This window comes from Tamandua tetradactyla, chromosome 8 (assembly GCF_023851605.1).
Source record: "Tamandua tetradactyla isolate mTamTet1 chromosome 8, mTamTet1.pri, whole genome shotgun sequence".
Lineage (NCBI taxonomy): Eukaryota > Metazoa > Chordata > Mammalia > Pilosa > Myrmecophagidae > Tamandua > Tamandua tetradactyla.
Genome location: NC_135334.1, coordinates 68,165,995 through 68,187,984, shown reverse-complemented (window position 1 = coordinate 68,187,984; position 21,990 = coordinate 68,165,995). Strand labels below are relative to the sequence as shown.

Below are 21,990 nucleotides of genomic sequence, written 5' to 3'. Positions count from 1 at the left end.
CTCACCATTATGCATCCCCCACATCCCATCCTCCCCCCCGCCACACACTCTTACTTTGATATGAACCGCTGAGTAACGAAGTGGGAAGAAAAAAATCAGTCAATGAACAAGTACTTTATAAGTGTTCGTATATGTCTTTTAGAGGTTCCTTAATGAACTCCACAGGCCTGGATCATGCCTTTATGAAGCTCAGAATCTAACAATGACTTTTAGCTTTTCATGTACAATTGAAACATTGTCAGGTTTTTAAAATACAGGTACCAGAGTACCTACTGACTTAGTAGTTTCAGGACTTAGTAGTTTCAGGATTAAGAACCTATCACTTATAAAGCAAAAGAATGTGCTTTAAAAGTTGATGGATCTGGAATATGCGCTGAAATATTAAGAGTAAAGGGACAGGGCGGGCCACAGTGGTTCAGCAGGCAAGAACGGTTGCCTGCCGTGCCAGAGGACCCAGGTTCGATTCCCAGTCCCTGCCCATGGGAAAAAAAAAAAAAAAAGAGTAAAGGGACATGATACACACATACACACACATATATATATAGTAAAATGCTAAAAATTGGTGAAACTATGAAGAACGTTGACAGGTGTATACTGTAATATTCTTTGTAAATCTGAAATTATTTCAAACAAATTTTAAAAGAATAAAATGCAAAAAATAAAATGCATCAAGAAGTTGTACAGGATTTCGATAAGCAGAGACATAGGTTAGGGCAGGTAGGATGGGGCAATGCAGGAGATAAGTATTTCAGAATAAAAGCACCTTATGAGCACAAGATGAGCAAAAGCAAAACAGACTAGAAGTTGATGATGTAGCATTGATAAGCAGTCAGGTGTGACTGAACTACAAACTGCAGTAGAAGAAATGAGTGAAAGCAGATCATGAACTCCACGTGTGCCTTGCAAGGAGTTTAATCTTTGTCTTTTAAACTGGCAGTCACCATGTAGGGTGCTCACACTCCAGAAGGGGAGAAAAATTATCTGTTGGGGTAATGGAAGAAAACTGTACAAATTCTAATTTAATGCTACTTCTTTGCATCTTTTTTCCTAAATTTCTATTTTACATGTTTAAAAATATGTGTAATACCTTAATACAACAGTATGCATACAATTTATAAATATATATGCACATGGTTGCTAAAAATTTTTTTCCTATCGAAGTTCAGAGACCACTTCTTTAGACATTTACCCATCTTATAACCAGAGTAATAATTTTTTAATGCAAAACTGATCATGTTAATCCCTCTATATGTATGTATATAGGTATTTGTATATACATATGTAAGTACATACGTATTTGTGTATGTGTGTGTATTTTCTTTAACAACTTTGCTTAGGCATTAGGATAAAGTTGAAGTCAACCAAATTTTAACATGGCTTTAAAAGCACTAATCCAGCTGCTACAGATCATTCCAGCCTCATCATGGGAGCTCTGCTCCAACATTGCCCATGGTCCCAGCAAGCTCTTTCAGTTGTTTGAAAGCACTATCTTTCCTTTTACTCTGGATGATCCTACTACACAGAATGAGCTCTCTCCCTTTTTTTTATCCTTCACCTTTTTAGCTCCCAGTTTCTTCTTCACATCCTGGTTTAGAACAGCAACTTTTTAAAAAAATTTATTTATTAATTAAAAAAAAAATTAAGAACAAACAAAAACATTAACATATAATTTCATTCTACATATATATTCAGTAATTCTCAGTATCATCACATAGTTGCATATTCATTATTTCTTAGAACATTTGCATCAATTCAGAAAAAGAAATAAAAAGACAACAGAAAAAGAAATAAAACAGTAACAGAAAAAAAAGATTATACATACCATACCCCTTACCCCTCACTTTCATTTATCACTACCATTTCAAACTAAATTTATTTTAACATTTGTTCCCCCATTCCTTATTTTTTGTTTTTGTTTTTTAAATTTATTTACTAATTTAAAAAATTAACAAACCAAATAAAACATCAACATATATAATCAGTAATTCACAATATCATCACTTAGTTGCATATTCATCATTTCTTAGAACATTTGCATTAATTCAGAAAAAGAAATAAAAAGACAATAGAAAAATAAAACGAACACAGGAAAGAAAAAAAAGATTATACCTACCATACCCCTTACCCCTCGCTTTCATTTATCACTAGCATTTCAAACTAAATTTATTTTAGCATTTGTTCCCCCTATTATTTATTTTTATTCTATATGTTCTGCTCACTTGTTGACAAGGTAGATAAAAGGAGCATCAGACACAAGGTTTTCACAATCACACAGTCACATTGTGACAGCGATATCATTATACAATCATCCTCAAGAAACATGGCTGCTGGAACACAGCTCTACCATGTTTTCAGGCAGTTCCCTCCAGCCTCTCCATTACATCTTGAATAACAAGTTGATATCTACGTAATGCATAAGAATAACCTCCAGGATAAGCTCTCAACTCCGTTTGGAATCTCTCAGCCATTGACGCTTTGTCTCATTTCCCTCTTCCCCCTTTTGGTTGAGAAGGTTTTCTCAATCCCTAGATGCTAAATCTCAGCTGATTCTAGGGTTTTTCTCAATCCGTTGATGCTGAGTCTCAGCTCACTCTAGGATCTCTGTCCCATGTTGCCAGGAAGTTCCACACCCCTGGGAATCATAGGACAGCAACTTTTATTAGCAACTCATTTTTATTGAGTTTATTCTAAGCATTTAAAATAGTTTTTAAAGAAACAACAGTAGTAATAGTTGTTCTTCTTTCCTCCTCCTCCTCTAGCCCTATTTCTGATAACTGGCATTCAAACTCATTGAAATGTCTTTTTGTCTTCTCAAGTCACTCTGGCCACCCTTCCTCCCCATAAGAATTTCATGCTAATTGTTTTTTCTTTTGTTTGTTTTAATTTCAGTGGTGGGAATGGGATCCTGGTGCTTCCACATGACTCTGAAATATGAAATGCAGGTTAGTAATCACAAAATTACTAAATGCTTATTTCTTTTAATCCAGAGGCACTTCGAATTTGAGAAAAGAGCCCATAGCTAGAGGATAGTATTGAGACAAGATAATGAAAAAAATTAAAAATGCAATTTGAAATCTTTGGAGGTTTTTTTTTTTTTTTTAACCTCAGGCCAAATGATCCAAATTGACTAAGTGAAGTAAAAAAAAAAAAAAAAACCCGATAAATCGTCCATAGAAAAAACAAGTTGATAGCAGTATTACTTTTTTAATAAATATTTTTATTGTCAAAATTTAACAAGCAAACATACAAACATTCTTGACATATAAACATTCTATACATGGTGTACAATCAAGGGCTCACAATATCATCATTTGGACAATAAGAGTGTCCAAATTTAGGCATCCAGGAAAGATACCTTGGTTCAAGAAGGCCAATAGTGTTTGGAATTTTTCTCTGCTGGAAAGGCACGTAGCAATGTCTGCTAGTTTTCTCTCCAGGCTTCTTCAGTGGCTTCCCCAGGGCTCTTTCCATCCTGTTGGCTCTGTCCTGGTGGCTCTAAGGCTTTTCCCCAAAATGGTTCCCTCTTAAAGGGCTCTAGTAAGCGACCCCACCTTGGATGGGTGGAGATGCATCTCCATGGAAAACATCTAATCAAAAATTTCCACCCACAATTGGGTGGGTCACATCTCCATGGGAACAATGAAAAACATTCCACCCAGTAATATTGAATGTAGATTAAAGGACATGGCTTTTCTGGGGTACATAATAGCTTCATACTGGTACAGAGGATGACCCAGTGTAGAAAGTCACAGCCTGAGGGGTCATGGGGAATATCTGCATGGGGGATGTGCTCCAGTGCAGGGCGGTGGAGCCTGAGATGGCTGAGGAGGATGTCCACACAGTAGAGTAGTCCAGCGCATGGTGTCAGAGCCTAACGACAGGTGAAGCAGACGTTCACATAGCAGGGCAGCCTAGGGGAGGGTGTCAGGAACCAGAATAAACAGTATGTCCATGCAGAAAGGAAAGCACAACATAGAATAAACAGTGTGTCCATGCAAGTGGAGGACATGGTTTGGCACAAGGTTGGAATCTCAGCAGGTTGGGGAGTGCAGTGCCATGCCATTTTGTGCTGAACGTGAGAGCCTGCAAGAATAAGGATGGCTTCTACGTGGTGAGTGGCCCAGTGCAGGATATAGAAGCATGGGTGGGATGAGGAAACTATTCAAATGGTCATAGGCAGCAGCTCAGAATAGAATGTTGGAGCCTGTGAGTTGAGGAGGATATTTCTTCAGAGTTGGAGCAATGGCAGACATGGGATGTTGGTTACATACAGGGGAATTGATCAAATAAGTAAATATTTTATAAGATAATGGGAGCATGGTTTGACAATGATATTGTAAATATGGAAAGGTGAAAACTAGAATGAACTCTGTGATGAATTGCGTTGGAGGTATCTGTGTGAACTCATGTTTTCAAAATATATAGAAATATAGATGTAAAAATGTATGCGGTATGCATGCACATATATATATATATATATACATATATACACATATGCATATGTTCACACACTTACACACACACACATATATTCATTAGCTCTGTTCATCAGAAGACCTGAGCAGGGAATACCAAAACCAAAGATCACACCTAGCATCCAAGTCTTGATTTCTAAAATTCATTCTCCTTTAAAGCAGCCAATACTGATTCCAAAGTTTGGTCAGAGAATGGGCAATATGATCCTGCAACATGTATTTGTGCCAGAAAGAATGGAAGTACTCAAAGAATAATGGAGAGAAGTAAAAGGACACCGAAGCCAACTTGAAGAGGTTCCCACTGGCCAATGTGGGACAATTTGAGCATCAAAATAACTGATAGTAAGGGACTGCAACAGTTATAATGCAATGCATTGAATAAACTAGGAAATCATAAGTCCATACTAAGATAATAAGTGATATAATAAGTGAAACAATGAATAAATATAAATAAATGAATGACATTTTTATGTAGTTTCAATGTACCTCCCCACAAAATAGTTTTAAAAGGTATAAAAGTAACTTTACAGTAGAGAAGCCTAGCAGATGATACTTTAATACAGCCATCAAAAAGAATATCATTATACTGGGACAAATCAAAATTATGTGTCATCTAATAGGATACATTAATAAACTAGGATCACTTCTCTTATTTTCTTGCCAAAGATTCATAATCTGAATCTAATCCTATGGAAACATCAGGTAATACCAAATTGATGGACATTTTATAAAATCATGGGCCTGTAATCTTTAGAAATGTCAGGGTCATAAAAATCAAAGAAAAACTTAGGAACTGTTCCAGACTGAGGGAGACTAAAAGATATGACAACTAAATAAATGTGTAATTCTGGACTAGAATGGGGAGGGGTATGGATTCTTTGTGGAAGAAAAGGAAATGTCTTTATATAGATTATGGCCTTCTTTATATAGAAGGCATGGCTATTTACTTAGGTTGGATTGTATGATGTGTGAATAAAATTATTTAAACATGAACAGAGAGAAACACATGCTAGAGAAAATGTGGAGAAAGAGATGTACCTATTTACTGTTGGTAGGGAGATGAGAGATACAGCCCCTTGGAGGGCAGTGGGGTGGTTCCACAGGAAGCTAGGGGTGGGGTTGCCATATGATCCTGAAACCCCATTCTTCAGTATTTACCTGGAGGAGCTGAGTGTGGGGATATGAATGGACATCCGCACACTGGTGTTTGTGCGGCAGTGTTCGATTCACAATGGGTGGAGGTGGCCTAAGGGTGCAATGACTGAGGGTAGGAAGGGGGAACTGTACTGTATACATAAAATGGACTACTGAGAGGCTGCAGGATGAAATGAGGTTGTGAGGCATGCAACTAGTTGAATGAACCTTAAGGACTGTATGTTGAATGAAATGTCAGAAATAAAAAGGCAAATATAATATACCTCACTCATATGGACTAAATATAATATAAAAACTTGGTGAATTGAAGTTGAGAGCATTGGTTGTCAGGTTGGGGCCTATTGTAAAGGGTCCTAGATTGTAAACTCTTAATAGCAGTCACATGTATTCAGGAGTTGTAACTTATTTCTAAATTCTGAGATACTGAACTATTTGTATATAACCTGATCATTCCGCCTGAAACTTTGGGTATTTATGTGACACCTGAGACTTGAAGTTGGAGCTCTGAGGCTCTGAAAGTGAGCACTACCCCATAGAGGGACTATTTAAAAAGTTGAAAAAGGGATCAGACTTCGACTAGACATGGATGAAGTTGAATTGGATAGGACTGGGGTAGATGAAAATACAGGGTAAAGGATGATATCATCCATATTTTAAAACTTCAACTTCTGTGTGCAACCAAAGGGAGAAATGTTTATTTTGTGCAAAATTTATATTTTGGGTAGCGCATTACCTAACTTACTTATATGGTCAGTTAAGTTAAACACCATAAGTACATGGAATGTTGAATAGGGTGTGAGATCTTGTTGGTTCGTTGAGTTTAATGTAATGCCCCGAAATATCCCAGAGTAATTTGGGTGGTGAATAAAGAAGTGTTTGCAAATTTCCCTTGGGGACTGGGGAGAAGGGAAGAAAATGTCAACTTCCCCATTTGGAGAATTCTGATATTTTTGCAGGCAGTGGAAGACAACCAAATCAATAGTCTGAACCCTCAATCTTGGGGTTTGCCCCTATGAAATTTATTCCTGCAAAGGAGAAACTAAGCCTACTTATAGTTATGCTTAAGAGTCACCCCAAAGAACCTCTTTTGTTGCTTAGATGTGGCCTCTCTCTGTAAGCCAGCTCAGCAGGTGAACTCCCTGCCTTCCTGCTATGTGGGACACGACTCCCAGGGGTGTAAATCTCCCTGGCAGTATGGGACAAGAACTCCTGGGATTAGCTGGGACCTGGCATCATGGGATTGAGAATGTCTTCTTGACCAAAAGGAGAAAGAGAAAAATGGGACAAAATAAGGTTTCAGTGGCTGAGATATTTTAAGAGAGGTTATCCTGGAAGTTATTATGCATTATAAATATCCCTTTTTGGTTTGTGGTGTATTGGAGTAGCTGGAGGGAAGTACCTGAAATGGTTGAGCTGTGTTTCAGTAGCCTTGATTCTTGAAGATGACTGTATAATGATACAGCTTTTACAGTGTGACTGTGTGATTGTGAAAACCTTGTGTCTAATGTTCCTTTTATCTAGGGTATGGACAGATGAATAAAAAATATGGATAAAAATAAACAAACAATAGGGGGATGAGGGGTAAAATAAAATGGGTAGATTGAAATACTAGTGGTCAATGAAAGGGAGGGGTAAGGTGTATGAGATATATGAGTTTTACCTTTTTTATTTCTTTTTCTGAAGTAATGTAAATGTTCTAAAAATGATTATAGTAATGAATATACTACTATGTGATGATATTGTAAGCCTTCTGATTGTACACCATGTATGGACTGTATATGTGTGAAGATTTGTCAGTAAAACTATTTTTAAAAAAGACATGACAGGGCAGTACAAGGGTAGCGTGGGTACCTACCCTACAAGGGTAGAATTCCCATCTGATATGTGGGAGACCCAGTTCGACTCCTGGAGCCTGCTCATACCAAATAAAAAGTTAAAAAACAAAACTTAAAAAGCACCTTCCTTTTGGATAGTGCAATGGTGGCTCAGTGGCAGAATTCTCGCCTGCCATCCCAGAGACTCGGGTTCGATTCCCGGAGCCTTCCCATGACACAACAACTAAATACAATGTGTAATTCTGTACTGAATCCTTTGTGTGTGTGTGTGTGTTGTGCTTTATATTTGTATTTATGATATTATTGATAAGCTCAGCAAAACTTGAATGGGAAAAAAATTTTAAATTAAAAAAAAAACTTGTATGGGGTCCAGGAATTACACGATGATAATAAACCAATGCTAATTTCCTGATTTTGTTGGATGAGTTGTGGATATGTAATTCTGTACCTTTTTTTAGATACAATTCACATATCATAAAATTCACCCTTTTACAGTGTGTAATTCAGTGATTTTTGAATATTTTCACAGAGTTTTGCAACTGTCACCATGATGTTATTCTAGAACATTCTCATCACTTCAAAGAGGAGCTCCATATCCATTAGCGGTCCCTCCCCAATAACCTCCACTCCCAGTCCTTGACAACCCTTAATCAGCTTTCTGTCTTTATGGATTTAAATGGACATTTCATATAAATGGAATCATACAGTATATGGCCTTTTTTGTGACTGGCTTCTTTGATTTAGCATGATGTTTTCAGGAGTCATTCGTGTGGTAGCATGGAATACTTCATTCCTTTAATGGCTGAATGCTATTTCATTTTATGGATATACCACATTCTGTTCATTTATCAATTGAAGGACATTTGGATAGTTTCCACATTTTGACTATAATGAATACTGCTGTTATGAACATTCACATGGGTGGACATATGTTTTCATTTTCTTGGATATATACCTAGGAGTGAAATTGCTGGATCATATGGTCATTCAATGCTTGACTTTTTTACATTCCTATTAGCAATTTCTCCACATCCCTGCCAACTGCTGTTATTGTCCATCTTTTTGATTAGTGGTTTTGAAATGGTACCTCATTATTGTTCATCTTTTTGAGTAGTGGTTTTGATTTGCATTTCTCTAATGACTAATATTGAGCATTACTTCATGTGCTTGTTGGCCCTTTGTATATCTTCTTAGGGGAAATGTCTGTTCAGGCATATTGCCTTTTTTTTTTTTTTTTTTTTTTGCATGAGCAGACATCAGGAATTGAACCTGGATCTCCGGCATGGTAGGCAAGAACTCTGCCTGCTGAGCCACTGTGGCCCACCTGTATTGCCCATTTTTTAATTAGGTAATTTGTCTTTTTATTACTGACTTGCATAAGAGCTCTTTATATTCTAGATACTAGACATCAGATATATGATTTGGAAATATTTTCTTCCGTCCTTTGGGTTTTCTTTTCACTTTCTTAGTGGGGTCCTTTGAAAGAAAATGTTTTATTTTTTCTTAGCTTACTTGTGCTTTGGGTATCACATCTGACAGTCTGTTGTGTAATCCAAGATCAGAAAGCTTTACTCTTATGTTTTCTCCTATGAGTTTTGCACTTTAGCTCTTACATTTAGGTCTTTGATGCATTTTGAGTTAATTTTATATATGATGTGAGATAGGGGTCTAACTTCATTCCTTCCCTGTTGAATGCTCTTGGTTCCTGTTTTGGTTTTGCTAAAGCTGCCAGAATGTAATATACCAGAAATGGATTGGCTTTTTCAGTGGGGATTTATTAGGTTACAAATTTACAGTTCTAAGGCCATGAAAATGTCTAAATTAAGGCATCAAGAGAAAGATATTTCCTCTAGGGAAAGATTTCTGGCATCCATTGTTTCTCTGTCACATAGGAAGCACATGGAGACGTCTGCTGGTCCTTCTCTCCTGGTTCTGGTTTTAAAATGGCTCTCTTAGCTCCTGTGAGTCCTTTTGGCTTCTCCTGGGGTGTTTTCTCTCTCTTTCAGCTTCTTTGAACTCTCTGAGTTTCACCTGTATTTTATCCTCTCAAAGAGGTCTCTGGCAAGAGGATTAAGATCCACCTCCATGGAAACAACCCAATCAAAAGGTCCCACCCAATAATAGGTCTGCCCCCACAGGAATGGATTAAGAGAATATGGCCTTTTATGGAGTATATTACATTAAGAATCATGGAATTTTAATATTGGAAGAGATTTTTTTTAATTTAGTCCAACTTACAAATTTTTCAAATGGACAAAAAAGGCCAAGAAGGAGGAAGTAACTTGACTAGCAGTTACACCGAAAGTTAGAGACAAGATTAAGGCCCAAATTTCCTGACACCTGGGTTTAATATTCTTTTGTTACAGCTTATCTATTTTAGGACTTGTCTTACGATAATGGTGTTGGTAGTGTAAAAAGTTTAAATTTTTAGAGAACCTTTCCTGGGCTTCCGTTTCATTTATTCAGTCAAATCAACTCATTCCTTTTGGCTCTCAGTGATAATATATGTTTATTGATTCATCTTTAATTTATCCTGCTTTCTCACCTCTATAAATAAGAATTCTCTTGATTCAAATACCATAGTAACTTTTGAATCCATCCATTGCCACCACCTTAATCCAGGCCACTGTCATCACCAATGCAGATTCCTAATTGATCTCCCTGCCTCCCCCATCCATTTATCACACTGGAACAGGAGTACCCTTCCTAAAAACAAAACTAATCGTTTCATTCTTTGAGCAATATTTACTAGAGCTTATATAAGTGTTAGGAATGAGATGTATGAAATGCAGTCAGTCACTGTCCTCCAGATAGTACAGCATTTAAAAAATTTCTTTAATACATCCCATAGCCCAGGCTCATTAATTTGAACCACAGCTTTGCTATCTGACTCTTGCCTACCTCTCCAGAGTCATCTTTAGACACATTAAGTCCCTACTCAAAACTATGGGCTCCTTTACCAGTCATAATTTTCCTAGTTATGGTTTTGAAATAAGGCTTTTATATTTCTGTTACCTAAATTTTAAAATCCAGGCCCTTTTAACATATGCTCTCTTCAATTCTGTCTCTTTAAACAAACAAGCAAGCAACTAGAAGCCAATATCTGGAGTCCAGACCTTTCTTCTGCACTACTAATTGTGCTTCCAGTAGCCTGCTTTACATTTCCAGTGAGCTTTCTCACAGGTAATTCAGCTCAGTGTATCGAACATTGTTCTTGTAATTTTCTCTGTTTCCACAATCTCAGTAAACAGTGCTGCCATCAACTGGACTATTCAGGCAAGAAACCTCAGAGTTACCTTGGCACTTTTGGCTCCCTTACTTCTATACATCACAGATCACAAACCCCTGTTTATTTTGTTTTGTAAATATTTCTCAAACTTCTTCACTTATGTCCATTCCAAAATCTGCTACCATAATCCAAGCAGTAACTTTCCTGAGCCTGAACTCGGCAGTAATCTCTGAGCTAGTCTTCCCACATCCCATTTTTTTCCCTTTCAGAGCAGTTTTTTTTACATATACCTGAACTGGTAATTACCACCACCACTACCACCCAGCTTAATTAAACCTTTTCAATGACTTACTATGACTTTTTTTTTTTAACTTTTTTTATTAATTAAAAATTAACAAACAAGACATTAAGATATCATTCCATTCTACATATACAATCAGTAATTCTTAATATCATTACATAGTTGTATATTCATCATTTCTTAGACCATTTGCATCGATTTAGAAAAAGAAATAAAAAGACAACAGAAAAAGAAATAAAACGATAACAGAGAAAAAAAAGATTATACATACCATACCCCTTACCCCTCGCTTTCATTTACCACTAGCATTTCAAACTAAATTTATTTTAACATTTGTTTCCCCTATTATTTATTTTTATTCCATATGTCCTACTCTTCTGTTGATATAGTAGCTAAAAGGAGCATCAGACACAAGGTTTTCACATTCACAGAGTCTCATTGTGAAAGCTATATCATTGTTCAATCATCATCAAGAAAACATGGCTACTAGAACACAGCTCTACATTTTCAGGCAGTTCCCTCCAGCCTCTCTGCTACATCTTGAACAACAAGGTGATATCTACTTAATGCATAAGAATAACCTCCAGGATAACCTCTCCACCCTGTTTGGAATCTCTCAGCCATTGATACTTTGTCTCATTTCACTCTTCCCCCTTTTGGTTGAGAAGGTTTTCTCAATCCCTTGATGTTGGGTCTCAGCTCATTCTGGGATTTCTGTCCCACATTGCCAGGAAGGTCCACACCCCTGGGAGTCATGTCCCATGCAGAGAGGGGGAGGGTGGTGAGACTGCTCTTCATGTTGGCTGGAGAGAGAGGCCACATCTGAGCAACAAAAGAGGCTCTTTTGGGGGTGACTCTTAGGCCTAAATTTTAAGTAGACTTGACCTATCCTTTGTGGGGTTAAGTTTCATATGAACAAACCCCAAGACTGGGAGCTCAGCCTATAGTTTTGGTTGTCCACACTGCTTGTGAGAGTATCAAGAATTCAACTTAAGGAAGTTGAATTTCTCCCCACTCTCACCATTACCCGAAGGGGGCTTGCAAATACTTTTCCAGTCACTGATCAAATCACTCTGGGATTAATCAGGGCATCACTCTGGACAAACCAACAAAATCTCATGTCCTACCTGAGATTCCAAGTACTGATGACATTCAATCAAACTATCTACATGAGTTATATTAGGAAATGCTCTAGTCAAAATATAAATTTTGTAACAAATATTTTTCGCTTTAGTCTCACACATAAGGTGACATTGTAAAGTATTAATTATCATCTATTTTCAGCACCCTGCAATAATCACATTCCTTTGTTCTTCCTCATGCAAAAACATTTTTTAAATTTGTACATTGTACATTTCACTATTATTATACACTCTAGGCATTCCTAGATTATACCATCTCAATCTTTACCATCTATCTTTCTTTCTGATTGCATTTATGTCCCCAGCCCTCCTCCCTCTATCATTCTCACATGCAGCTTCATCCAGTGTTTTAACATAATTACATTACAGTTAGGTAGTATTGTGCTGTCCATTTCTGAGTTTTTATATTCAGTCCTGTTGCACAATCTGTATCCCTTCAGCTCCAATTACCCAATATCTCACCCTATTTCTATCTCCTGATGGTCTCTGTTACCAAGGAAATATTCCAAGTTTATTCACTAATGTCAGTTCATATCAGTGAGACCATACAGTATTTGCCATTTTGTTTCTGGCTAATCACACTCAGCATAATGTCCTTAAGGTCCATTCATGTTGTTACATACTTCATAACTTTATTCTGTCTTACAGCTGCATAATATTCCATCTTATGTAAATGTCACAGTTTGTTTAGTCAGCTGTCTGTTGATGGACATTTTGGCTGTTTCCATCTCTTGGTAATTGTTAATAATGCTGCTATAAACATTGGTGTGTAAATGTCCATTTGTGTCTTTGGCCTCGTGTCCTCTGAATAGAGACAGCATATAGATGGGTCCTGTTTTTTAATCCATTCTGCCAGACTATGTCTTTTGATTGGAGAGTTTAATCCATTAACATTCAGTGTTATTACTGCATGGGTAGTACTTTCTTCTACTATTTTGCCTTCTGGACTTTATATGTCATATCTAATTTTCCTTCTTTTTACCTTTACTCATAGTCTTCCTTTCTACACTCTTCTCCACACCTCTCTCTTCTGTCTTCATATCTGTCTCTAGTGTTCCCTTTAGTATTTCTTACAGAGCTGGTCTCTTGGTCACAAATTCTCTCAGGGATTTTTTGTCTGAAAATGTTTTAATTTTTCCCTCATTTTTGAAGGACAATTTTTCTGGATATAGAATTCTTGGTTGGCAGTTTTTCTCTTTTAATAATTTAAATATATTATCCCACTGTCTTCTCGCCTCCATGGTTTCTGCTGAGAGATCTGTGCATAGTCTTATTGGACTTCCCTTGTATGTGATGGATTGCTTTTCTCTTCCTGCTTTCAAGATCTTCTCTTTCTCTTTGACCTCTGACATTCTGATTATTAAATGTCTTGGAGTATGTCTATTTGGATCTATTCTCTTTGGGGTACGCTGCACTTCTTGGATCTGTAATTTTAAGTCTTTCGTAAGAATTGGGAAATTTTCAGTGATAATTTCCTCCATTAGTTTTTCTCCTCCTTTTCTCTTCTCTTCTCCTTCTGGGACACCCACAACACGTATATTCGTGCGCTTTATATTGTCTTTCAATTCCTTGAGTCCCTGCTCATATTTTTCCATTTTTTTTCCTATAGTTGCTGTTTCTTGTCAGATTTCAGATGTTCCATCCTCCAGTTTTGAAATTCTATGTTCTGTCTCTCGAAATCTACCATTGTAGGTTTCCATTGTTTTTTTCATCTCTTCTACTGTGTCTTTCATTCCCATAAGTTCTGTGATTTGTTTTTTCAGACTTTCAGTTTCTTCTTTTTGTTCTTTCCTTGCCTTCTTTATATCCTCCCTCAGTTCATTGATTTGGTTTTTGATGAGGTTTTCCACATCTGTTCATACATTCTGAATTAATTGTTTCAGCTCCTGTATGTCATTTGAATTTTTGGTTTGTTCCTTTGATTGGGCCATAGCTTCAATTTTCCTAGTGTGATTTGTTATTTTTTGCTGGTGTCTAGGCATTTAATTACCTTAATTAGTTTATTCTGGAGATTGCTTTCACTTCTTTTATCTAGGGTTTTCTTGCTGGATGAATTTGTTGACTCTCTGTTCTTTGACATTCCGTTCAGCTTTATCTGGACCTTTAGCTTAAGTTTTGTTTAACAGAGGAGAATTTTTCAGTTCTTGTTTTCTTGTTTCTTGCTCTGCTTGTGTGGTACCTTCCCCTCCCACACACTTAGGAGGGTCTACTTAGATATTATAGACCCCAGCCAGATTTTCCCAGACCAAACTGGCCTCCTATCAGGAGGAAAGAGTCACCTGCCTCGGTTTTCCCTGAGGGTGAGACCCAGCAGGTTGAAAGACTTTCCTGTGAAGTCTCTGGACTCTGTTTTTCTTATCCTGCCCTGTGTGTGGCTCTTGTCTATTGCAGGTCCCACCAGCATAAGATGATGTGGTACCTTTAACTTTGGCAGACTCTCCCTGCTGGGTGCATGGTGGAGACAGAGGAGAGGTTGTAGGCTGGTTTTAATGGCTTCAAATTACCAAGCCCTGGTGTCTGAATTCCTTGATGGAGGGATTCCACCTGAGTTGGGCTTCACCCCTCCCCTGGGGAAGGCACAGGCTCAAGACAAGCCCCCAAAAGGGCTCACTTCTGCCTATGCCTGGGGCAGGTGCAGCCTGAAAAATCCTGCTGCTGTATCTAGAGGCAGTCAAGCCTTTGTAGATATACAGCCACAAAAACCTGTGTTTCCTTTTTTTTTTTTTTCCCCCTTTTTCTGTCAGTCCTGCCCCCTTGGCACCGGGGCAAAAATGAGCAACCTCCACTTTGATCAGGTTCACCTAAGCTGGGGGCCTATTTTTAGTAGTCAGAATTTGTTAATTAGTTCCACAATTGGCGTTTGATTGTGCCCAGTCCCTGCTGCTGGTAAAGTCCTTTCCTTTCTCCTCTGGGAAGCGGCCTGTGGGGTAGGGGAGCTGGTCGACACAGCTTTGGGAACTCATGGTTCGGGAGGGGGGTGCTTGCAGCCGGTCCAGCTGGTCCAGACTGGGGTACACTGTGTGTCTGGTCACTGACGTGGCCCCAGGAGCTGTTCTGTACTGTTTCTGGTTATTTGGTAGTTGTTCTGGAGGACGAACTAAAATGCGCACGTTGTTAAGCTGCCATCTTGACCCGGACAACTTACTATGACTTTTAAAATAAAATTTAAAATCCCATTTAACCTAAAACATTCTGCATGATCTGTTTGGTACTTATCTCACCAGACTCATTTCATATCCTTTATCTCCCTCACCAATTAAGCGTCAAGTGTATTGGGCTTTTTTCAGTTCTTAACGTTTCCTTCCTAGCACAGGACCTTTGCACATGCTATTTCCTCAGCCTTGGGTTTTAATCTTCTTCCCAACCCCCCCTTCATCTTGATTAAATCTGCATATTTTTCAAGTCTCAGTTAATGCGTCACTTCAAGGAATGTTTCCAAACCCTGACTAAATTTATGGTCATGTTACTCTGTACTTTTCCGTCATAGCACTTATTCTAATTATAATTAAATATTACTTGTGCAGTAAACTGTTTAATGTCTCTTTCCCCTATTAGAATGTAAAATAACATGAGAGCAAAGACTATTTTATCTCCAGTACCTAGCATAGTGCCTCGCTATTGAATCAATGAATAAAAGGATGACAGCAAATATTTCAACTGCCTTTCATAGACGGTATGGATAGGGCTATGAGATAATACAGAGAAAATAGATCTTTTTATACCATATCATCTATTTGGACAGAAGATCCCAAAAATGGACCCTTAAGTGCCTCAGTAAATTGTGGAAAGATTAAATGGCTACAAATATATTTTGCTAACATTTAAAAACCAAAATAAAGAAGACAAAATGCAAAATATGTTAATGTCAAGCTAGTAGAGCATGATTTGAAAACTTTAGAGGAGATTTCTGCATGTCATAGAATTTAGGGTAGATTTTGCCACAGCCTATCATGATACTATACCAGATTTTTTTAAATATATAAATATGATTTAAGGGAGAACTTTTGGAGGCAACATAATGTAGAAGTATACTCCAGAATCAGTTCAAAATCTGGCTCTGCTACTTATTCTGTAACCTTGATTAAGTTATTAAATTGTATAATCTCTGTTCCTATCTGTGAAAATCTAATATTACTTACTTCAGTTGTGAAAATTAAATGAGATAATAAATGTGAAACACTTAAGCATAACTCTGTGCACAATTGCTGTTATTTTCATTATTGTAATAATTTACCAGAATACCTCATTCATTTTGCATAAGCTGTCTTCTTTCTTTCTAGAATGCCTTTCTCTACCACCCTATTTCATTACTGGCCATCACCTTCTCTAGCTTCTGTGTACCTCTTTTGTTATAATTATTAGTCTATACTTAATTACACAGTTTCATTCCTTCTACCCTGCTAGACTGTGATTTCCTTGTGAGCAGTCACCAAGTCTTGTCTATCATTGTGTCCTTAGGTCCTAAAATTGCCTGACACAAAATAGGCATATTGTTGAAGATTAATTAAATGCATATCTATAATACCTACTATAGTGCCAGCTTATATATGATAGGTATAATAATAACTATTATTACTACTAATAATGTCACTTTTCAGAGATATAAGTTACTTAGACTAGAGAAATTGTTTCCCCCACTGCAATATCTCTTCTTATGTATATCAGTGGACATTTTACCCATCTAAGGTACTGTAGGAAGTGAGGAAATGCAAAAAAATACTGATAGGATCCACAGACCTGAAGACGGTGGACATCAGTATTTTCTGGAGTACTGATATTGTAGTTTGTGATATAGAGTGATGTGAGCAGCATTATTACAAGGCTGTCCTCCAGAAATAGAGAGTCAGGCATCCTACTTAGGTCTGTATTTTAGGACACATGAATGAATGGATAAGATTATGCTTGTTAAATCAGTAAACTAAATATGCATAGTGTAAATTAGATTATGATAAATACATTAAAGAATTAGTAAAGAAATTAATATGAAGTGACAATATTAATCATTCTCTTTTATTTTATTTGCATAATAATTGCAGCTCTGTGATTTTCAAGCCCTGCTGTTTGTCTTTGTTTCTTATAGCTATTGGATGAGCTCCCAATGATTTACAGCTGTTGCATATTTGTGTACTGCATGTAAGTATTTAAAGTTTAAAATTCAATTATTTGACATATTTTAAGATTTATATATACTTCATAGTGAATTAATATTGCTAACTCAGTTATATTATGGGGACATTGTAATAATGTAGAAGATTAAAACTTTTGTGATCTCAATATAGAGTATAAACTCTGGGAAGTTATAATAATGTTATTTATTAACTGTTATGTTCTCAAAACCCTGTAGCCAGTTGAGATAGAATCTGGCTTAATTTGACTTAATTTGCTTTTTAAGTGAGGAATGTGTTCAAATTTAGATAAATATTTTATATACTATGCTACAAAAATTGTTAGATGAAGTTTCTATGTATTATGTGTAATAATTTTCTCACCAGAAACGTATTCTCAAAATGAAATAAACTTCCACCAGTTGTATAATGCTATGGCATTGTAATACTCTCTTTACTTTGAAAATATCTGTTAAGTAATAGATATTTGTTTCCTTTAAATTCTTCTTATTCACAAATAAGAATAAATGCTGTCAAGATTATATTCATAAAAAAAACAAAAAAAATTAAAAAAAGATTATATTCATGTTATTCACAAGCACGGAGGAGAACAATGAGAAAAGCAGTACATAAATCATTACCAACCATTACTTCTTGGACCACATTTTCTTTTACTTCAGTATCAAGTTAATTTGTATTTCCTGAGTGTCAGGGAAAAAAAAATCAACCTGGAAAAATAAAAATAATTATAATAAGGATATTCATAAGTGCTAATATTTATCTACCTGGAACTGTCCCAGGCTGCTTATTATAAATCATCTCTCGTTCTCACAGTTGTGCAAGAGAAATAGGTATTGTCTCATATTACAGATGAGAAAGGAGGCAAGAGAGATTTAGTAACTTGTCTAAGAACATAAGCAGAGCTTGATGAAGGAGCATGCCAGAAAGTGACATCATGGAAAATGGCGGAGTAGGGAACCTTAAGAATGGGTCTCTCCAGTGAAACATCCATAAGCTGGCAAAAACTGACAAAATCAATTTTTTTAGAACTCTGGAATCTAATGTAAACTTAAAGCAACCAGGGAACTGCTTTGTGAAGAAAACAGCAGCTGAATTTTGGCAAGAGAGTGTTGTGGCATTTTTGCCAAGTAGCCTATTATCCCCCATTCCTTAGTGCAGTGGTAATGACCAAGCGGATGGTCATCCTGTGTTCCTCCAGGAGTTGCAAGTGTCAGGGGGCTAATACAGACCCTGTTCTTAAAATATTATGATCCTTGATTGTGTATTTTAACCTGTCTACTGGTTCTCTGAGGAACTCACACAGAGACTAACTGTTTTAGTTTGCGAAATGCTGCCAGAATGCAATATTCCAGAAATGGGTTGGCTTTTATAAAGGGGATTTAAGTTACAAGTTTACAGTTATAAGGCCATAAAAATGTCCAAACTAAATCATCTAGAGAAAGATACCTTTGCTCAAGAAAGGCTGATGGCATGGAACACCTCTGTCAGGTGGAAGGCCTAGGGCTGCAATCTGCTGGTCCTTTGATTTCTGGTTTTAAACAGCTTCCTCAGGGATGTTTTTTTCTGCATCTCCAAACGTCTCTGTATAGGTGGAGCTTTTTCCAAAATGGTTCCCTCTTAAAGGACTCCAGTAAGCCAATTAAGACCCATCTTGAATGGGCAGAGACACATCTCCATGAAAACCACCTAATCAAAAGGTCCTACCCACAACTGGGGAGGTCACATTTCCATGGAAACAACTTAATCAAAAAGATCCCACCCAAACATAGGTCTGCCCCCATAAGTATGGATTAAGATTGAAAGAATATGGCTTTTCTGGGGTACATAACTGTCTCACACCAGCACAATAACATTTGTTTTGCCAACTCCCCTCAGGCTTTTCAGGTGGGAGCATTGTCAATTTTAAGATTTAAAGACATACACTGTCTACCTTCCTGGAACAAGTGCTGGCAGATGAGAGAAGCAGCAGATATTTCCAAAAGCCCAGGAAGGAGGAGGCTGAGGTAGAAGTTTCTTGAGGGAATAAGGGTTTAGAAGGACAACCGTATACCAAGGGAAAAGGAGTGCAATGCATATGCACAGGACTGGACATACTCAGAAAAGACCTGAGAAGACCCGAGACTTACCCCTCTGGTTGACCTGTGGGCTCTGCACAAGAAGATGGTGGTAGTTAAAACAGAGTTGTAAGTTGTCTAGCTTAGCAAAGAAGGAGCGCCACAGCTCGGACACAAGCCAGAAAAATCATGAGGAAAAATTCATTAGAGGGGTTCACAGCAAGAAATAATCAGTGAACTTGAAGATAGGAAGGACTATTGGAATTATCCAGTCTGAGGAGCAGAAAGAAAAATTAATGAACAGAACCTAAGGCACATGTGGGACACCACCAAGTGTAGCAACAAACATTTTATGGAGTCCCACAAGGAGAAGAGAAAGAGGTGGGAAGAATATTTTGGAAAAACAATGGCTAAAATTTCCCAAATTTGAAAAAAAATAAAAGCATAAATCTACTCATGTAAGTGCTCAGTGAATTCCAAGCAGGATAAACTCAAAGGAATCCATGCTGAGACACGTTATAATCAAACTGTCGAAAGGCAAAGAGAAATCTTGAAAGCAGCAAGAGAAAAGCAGCTGCTCACATACAAGGAGTTCATAATAAGATTCACAGTGGATTTCTCATCAGAAACCATGGAATCCAGAAGGCAAGCAGGTAATGTATTTAATGTGCTGAGAGACACAGCAACAACAACAAACTGAACCAGGAATTCTATGTCTGGCAAAGTTGTCCTTCAAGAATGAGGGAAAAGGTGAGAGGCAATAGCTGTGGCAGTGGTGGTAGTAGCGGCGGCAGCTGTGAGGGGGGTTTTGGAAGATGGTGCTGATTAACGAATCCCATGTGGTTTTGCCATGTTCGATTCAGGAATATCGGGTTGGACAGCTTTATTCTGTGGCTGAAGCTAGTAAGAATGAAATTGGTGGTGAAGAAGGAATTGAAGTCTTAAAAAATGAACCTTATGAGAAGGATGGAGAAAAGAGACAGTATACACACAAAATTTATCACCTAAAGAGCAAAGTTCCAGGATTTGTGAGGATGATTGCTCTTGAGGCTTCCTTGGTGTTTCATGAAAAAGCCTGGGATGCATACCCCTACTGTAGAACAATTGTAATGAATGAATATATTAAAGATGATTTCTTCATTAAAATTGAAATATGGCACAAGCCAGACTTGGGAACATTAGAAAATGGACATGGTTTAGATCCTAACACCTGGAAAACTGTCGAAATCGTCCACATAGATATTGCAGATTGAAGTCACGTTGAGCCAGCAGACTACAAAACTGATGAAGATCCAGCATTATTCTACTCAGTAAAGACCAAGAGAGGCCCTTTGGGATCCAACTGGAAGAAGGAGCTGGCAAACAACCCAGACTGCCCTAAGATGTGTGCCTATAAGCTGGTGACCATCAAATTCAGGTGGTGGGGACTGCAAAGCAAAGTAGAACGCTTCATTCAGAAGCAAGAAGAAAGGATATTTATGAACTTTCATCGTCAGCTTTTTTGTTGGATTGACAAGTGGATTAATCTGATGATGGAAGACATTAGAAGAATGGCAGATGAAACTCAGAAAGAACTAGAAACAGTGTGTAAGAACGGTTCCATCTGAGGCACATCAGCTGCTAATGTCTAGATCAGGGTCAGAGACAATATCAAACTGTTTACGTAATCAAGGTCAAGTGAGGGGAACAAGTGCAGCCAGTGATGAGTGAAGAAGAATCTGACCAGTATATTGCAGCATTGGCATTTCTTAGACATGTGCTTTCAATTTTGTACACACATGCAGAGGTTCCAAACCATGTGTGTGTATATATGTATGTGTGAGTGTATCTGTAGCTGTATATAAAATGCATGTAGAGCTGCAGATAAAGATACACACATTTGTGTATATATATATGTACATACAAACAGACTGAAGGGGGTTAGTACAGTATCTCCAAAGTATTATACTGTCTTTGGCAAGAATGCAGAGGAAAATATTTTCAATGTATATACCTGGAACAGATTTTAATAATTATCAGGTAATATTGTTAATGGACAAATTGACTGCAACATAATACTAGCTGGTATGTTTCATAAATATCAAGTTGTGGACATATATATATATATATATGGATATATATATATCCATATATAAAAGGATATATATATCCTTTTTATTTTCTTTCCATTCTTTAAGTCAGTTTTAGAAATTTTTATTTTAGACCCATAGGCAAAAAGACTCCCACAGAAAAATTCATTCTAAATTTTTTGATATCCTATTGAATCTGGGGTGTAAACTCTCAATGTATTTGTAACTATTTATTTCTGGATGGCCATTATCTTACAGCCAAATTTGACAATATCTATTAGTGAGGGTTAAAGTCACAGGCCAGTTTTTACTTGTTTGCCCTGAGGGAAAATCCTTTTAAAACATTTCTGGTTTTTATTGGATTTTTGTATTTTAAATTTCAAATATTTTTCTACATCAAACCTAGCAAAAATGGAGATGAAGGTTTCTTCTGATTTATAATAAACACTATGTAATTTTCAGGCACCTGTTAAAAAAAAGAAATAAATTCTTAATAATATCGTAGGCTATGTAGAAGAAAGTGGATGTGTAGCACTGCCATGGAGTCTTGTTTCTAAAATGACTGTTTTCTTTAATTGCAGCTTGGAAATTATGCAAATGGTCT

At 37.1% G+C, this 21,990-nt stretch overlaps 1 protein-coding gene and 1 pseudogene across 2 annotated transcripts in view; both read left to right on the top strand.

Moving 5' to 3' along the window:
- The window catches only part of ACER3 (alkaline ceramidase 3), a 173,649-nt gene that overhangs the window by 105,124 nt on the left and 46,535 nt on the right, over positions 1–21,990 (top strand). The window contains exons 3-4 of one of the 2 annotated variants that reach the window (XM_077113516.1): positions 2,890–2,942; positions 17,218–17,270. In XM_077113516.1, the coding sequence (XP_076969631.1) occupies positions 2,890–2,942; positions 17,218–17,270 (106 nt within the window). Of the gene's footprint in view, positions 1–2,889; positions 2,943–3,651; positions 4,112–17,217; positions 17,271–21,990 lie in introns of those variants that run through there. The other variant, XM_077113517.1, reaches the window with a different exon arrangement.
- On the top strand, positions 17,294–20,933 carry LOC143644472 (phosphatidylinositol transfer protein beta isoform pseudogene; annotated as a pseudogene).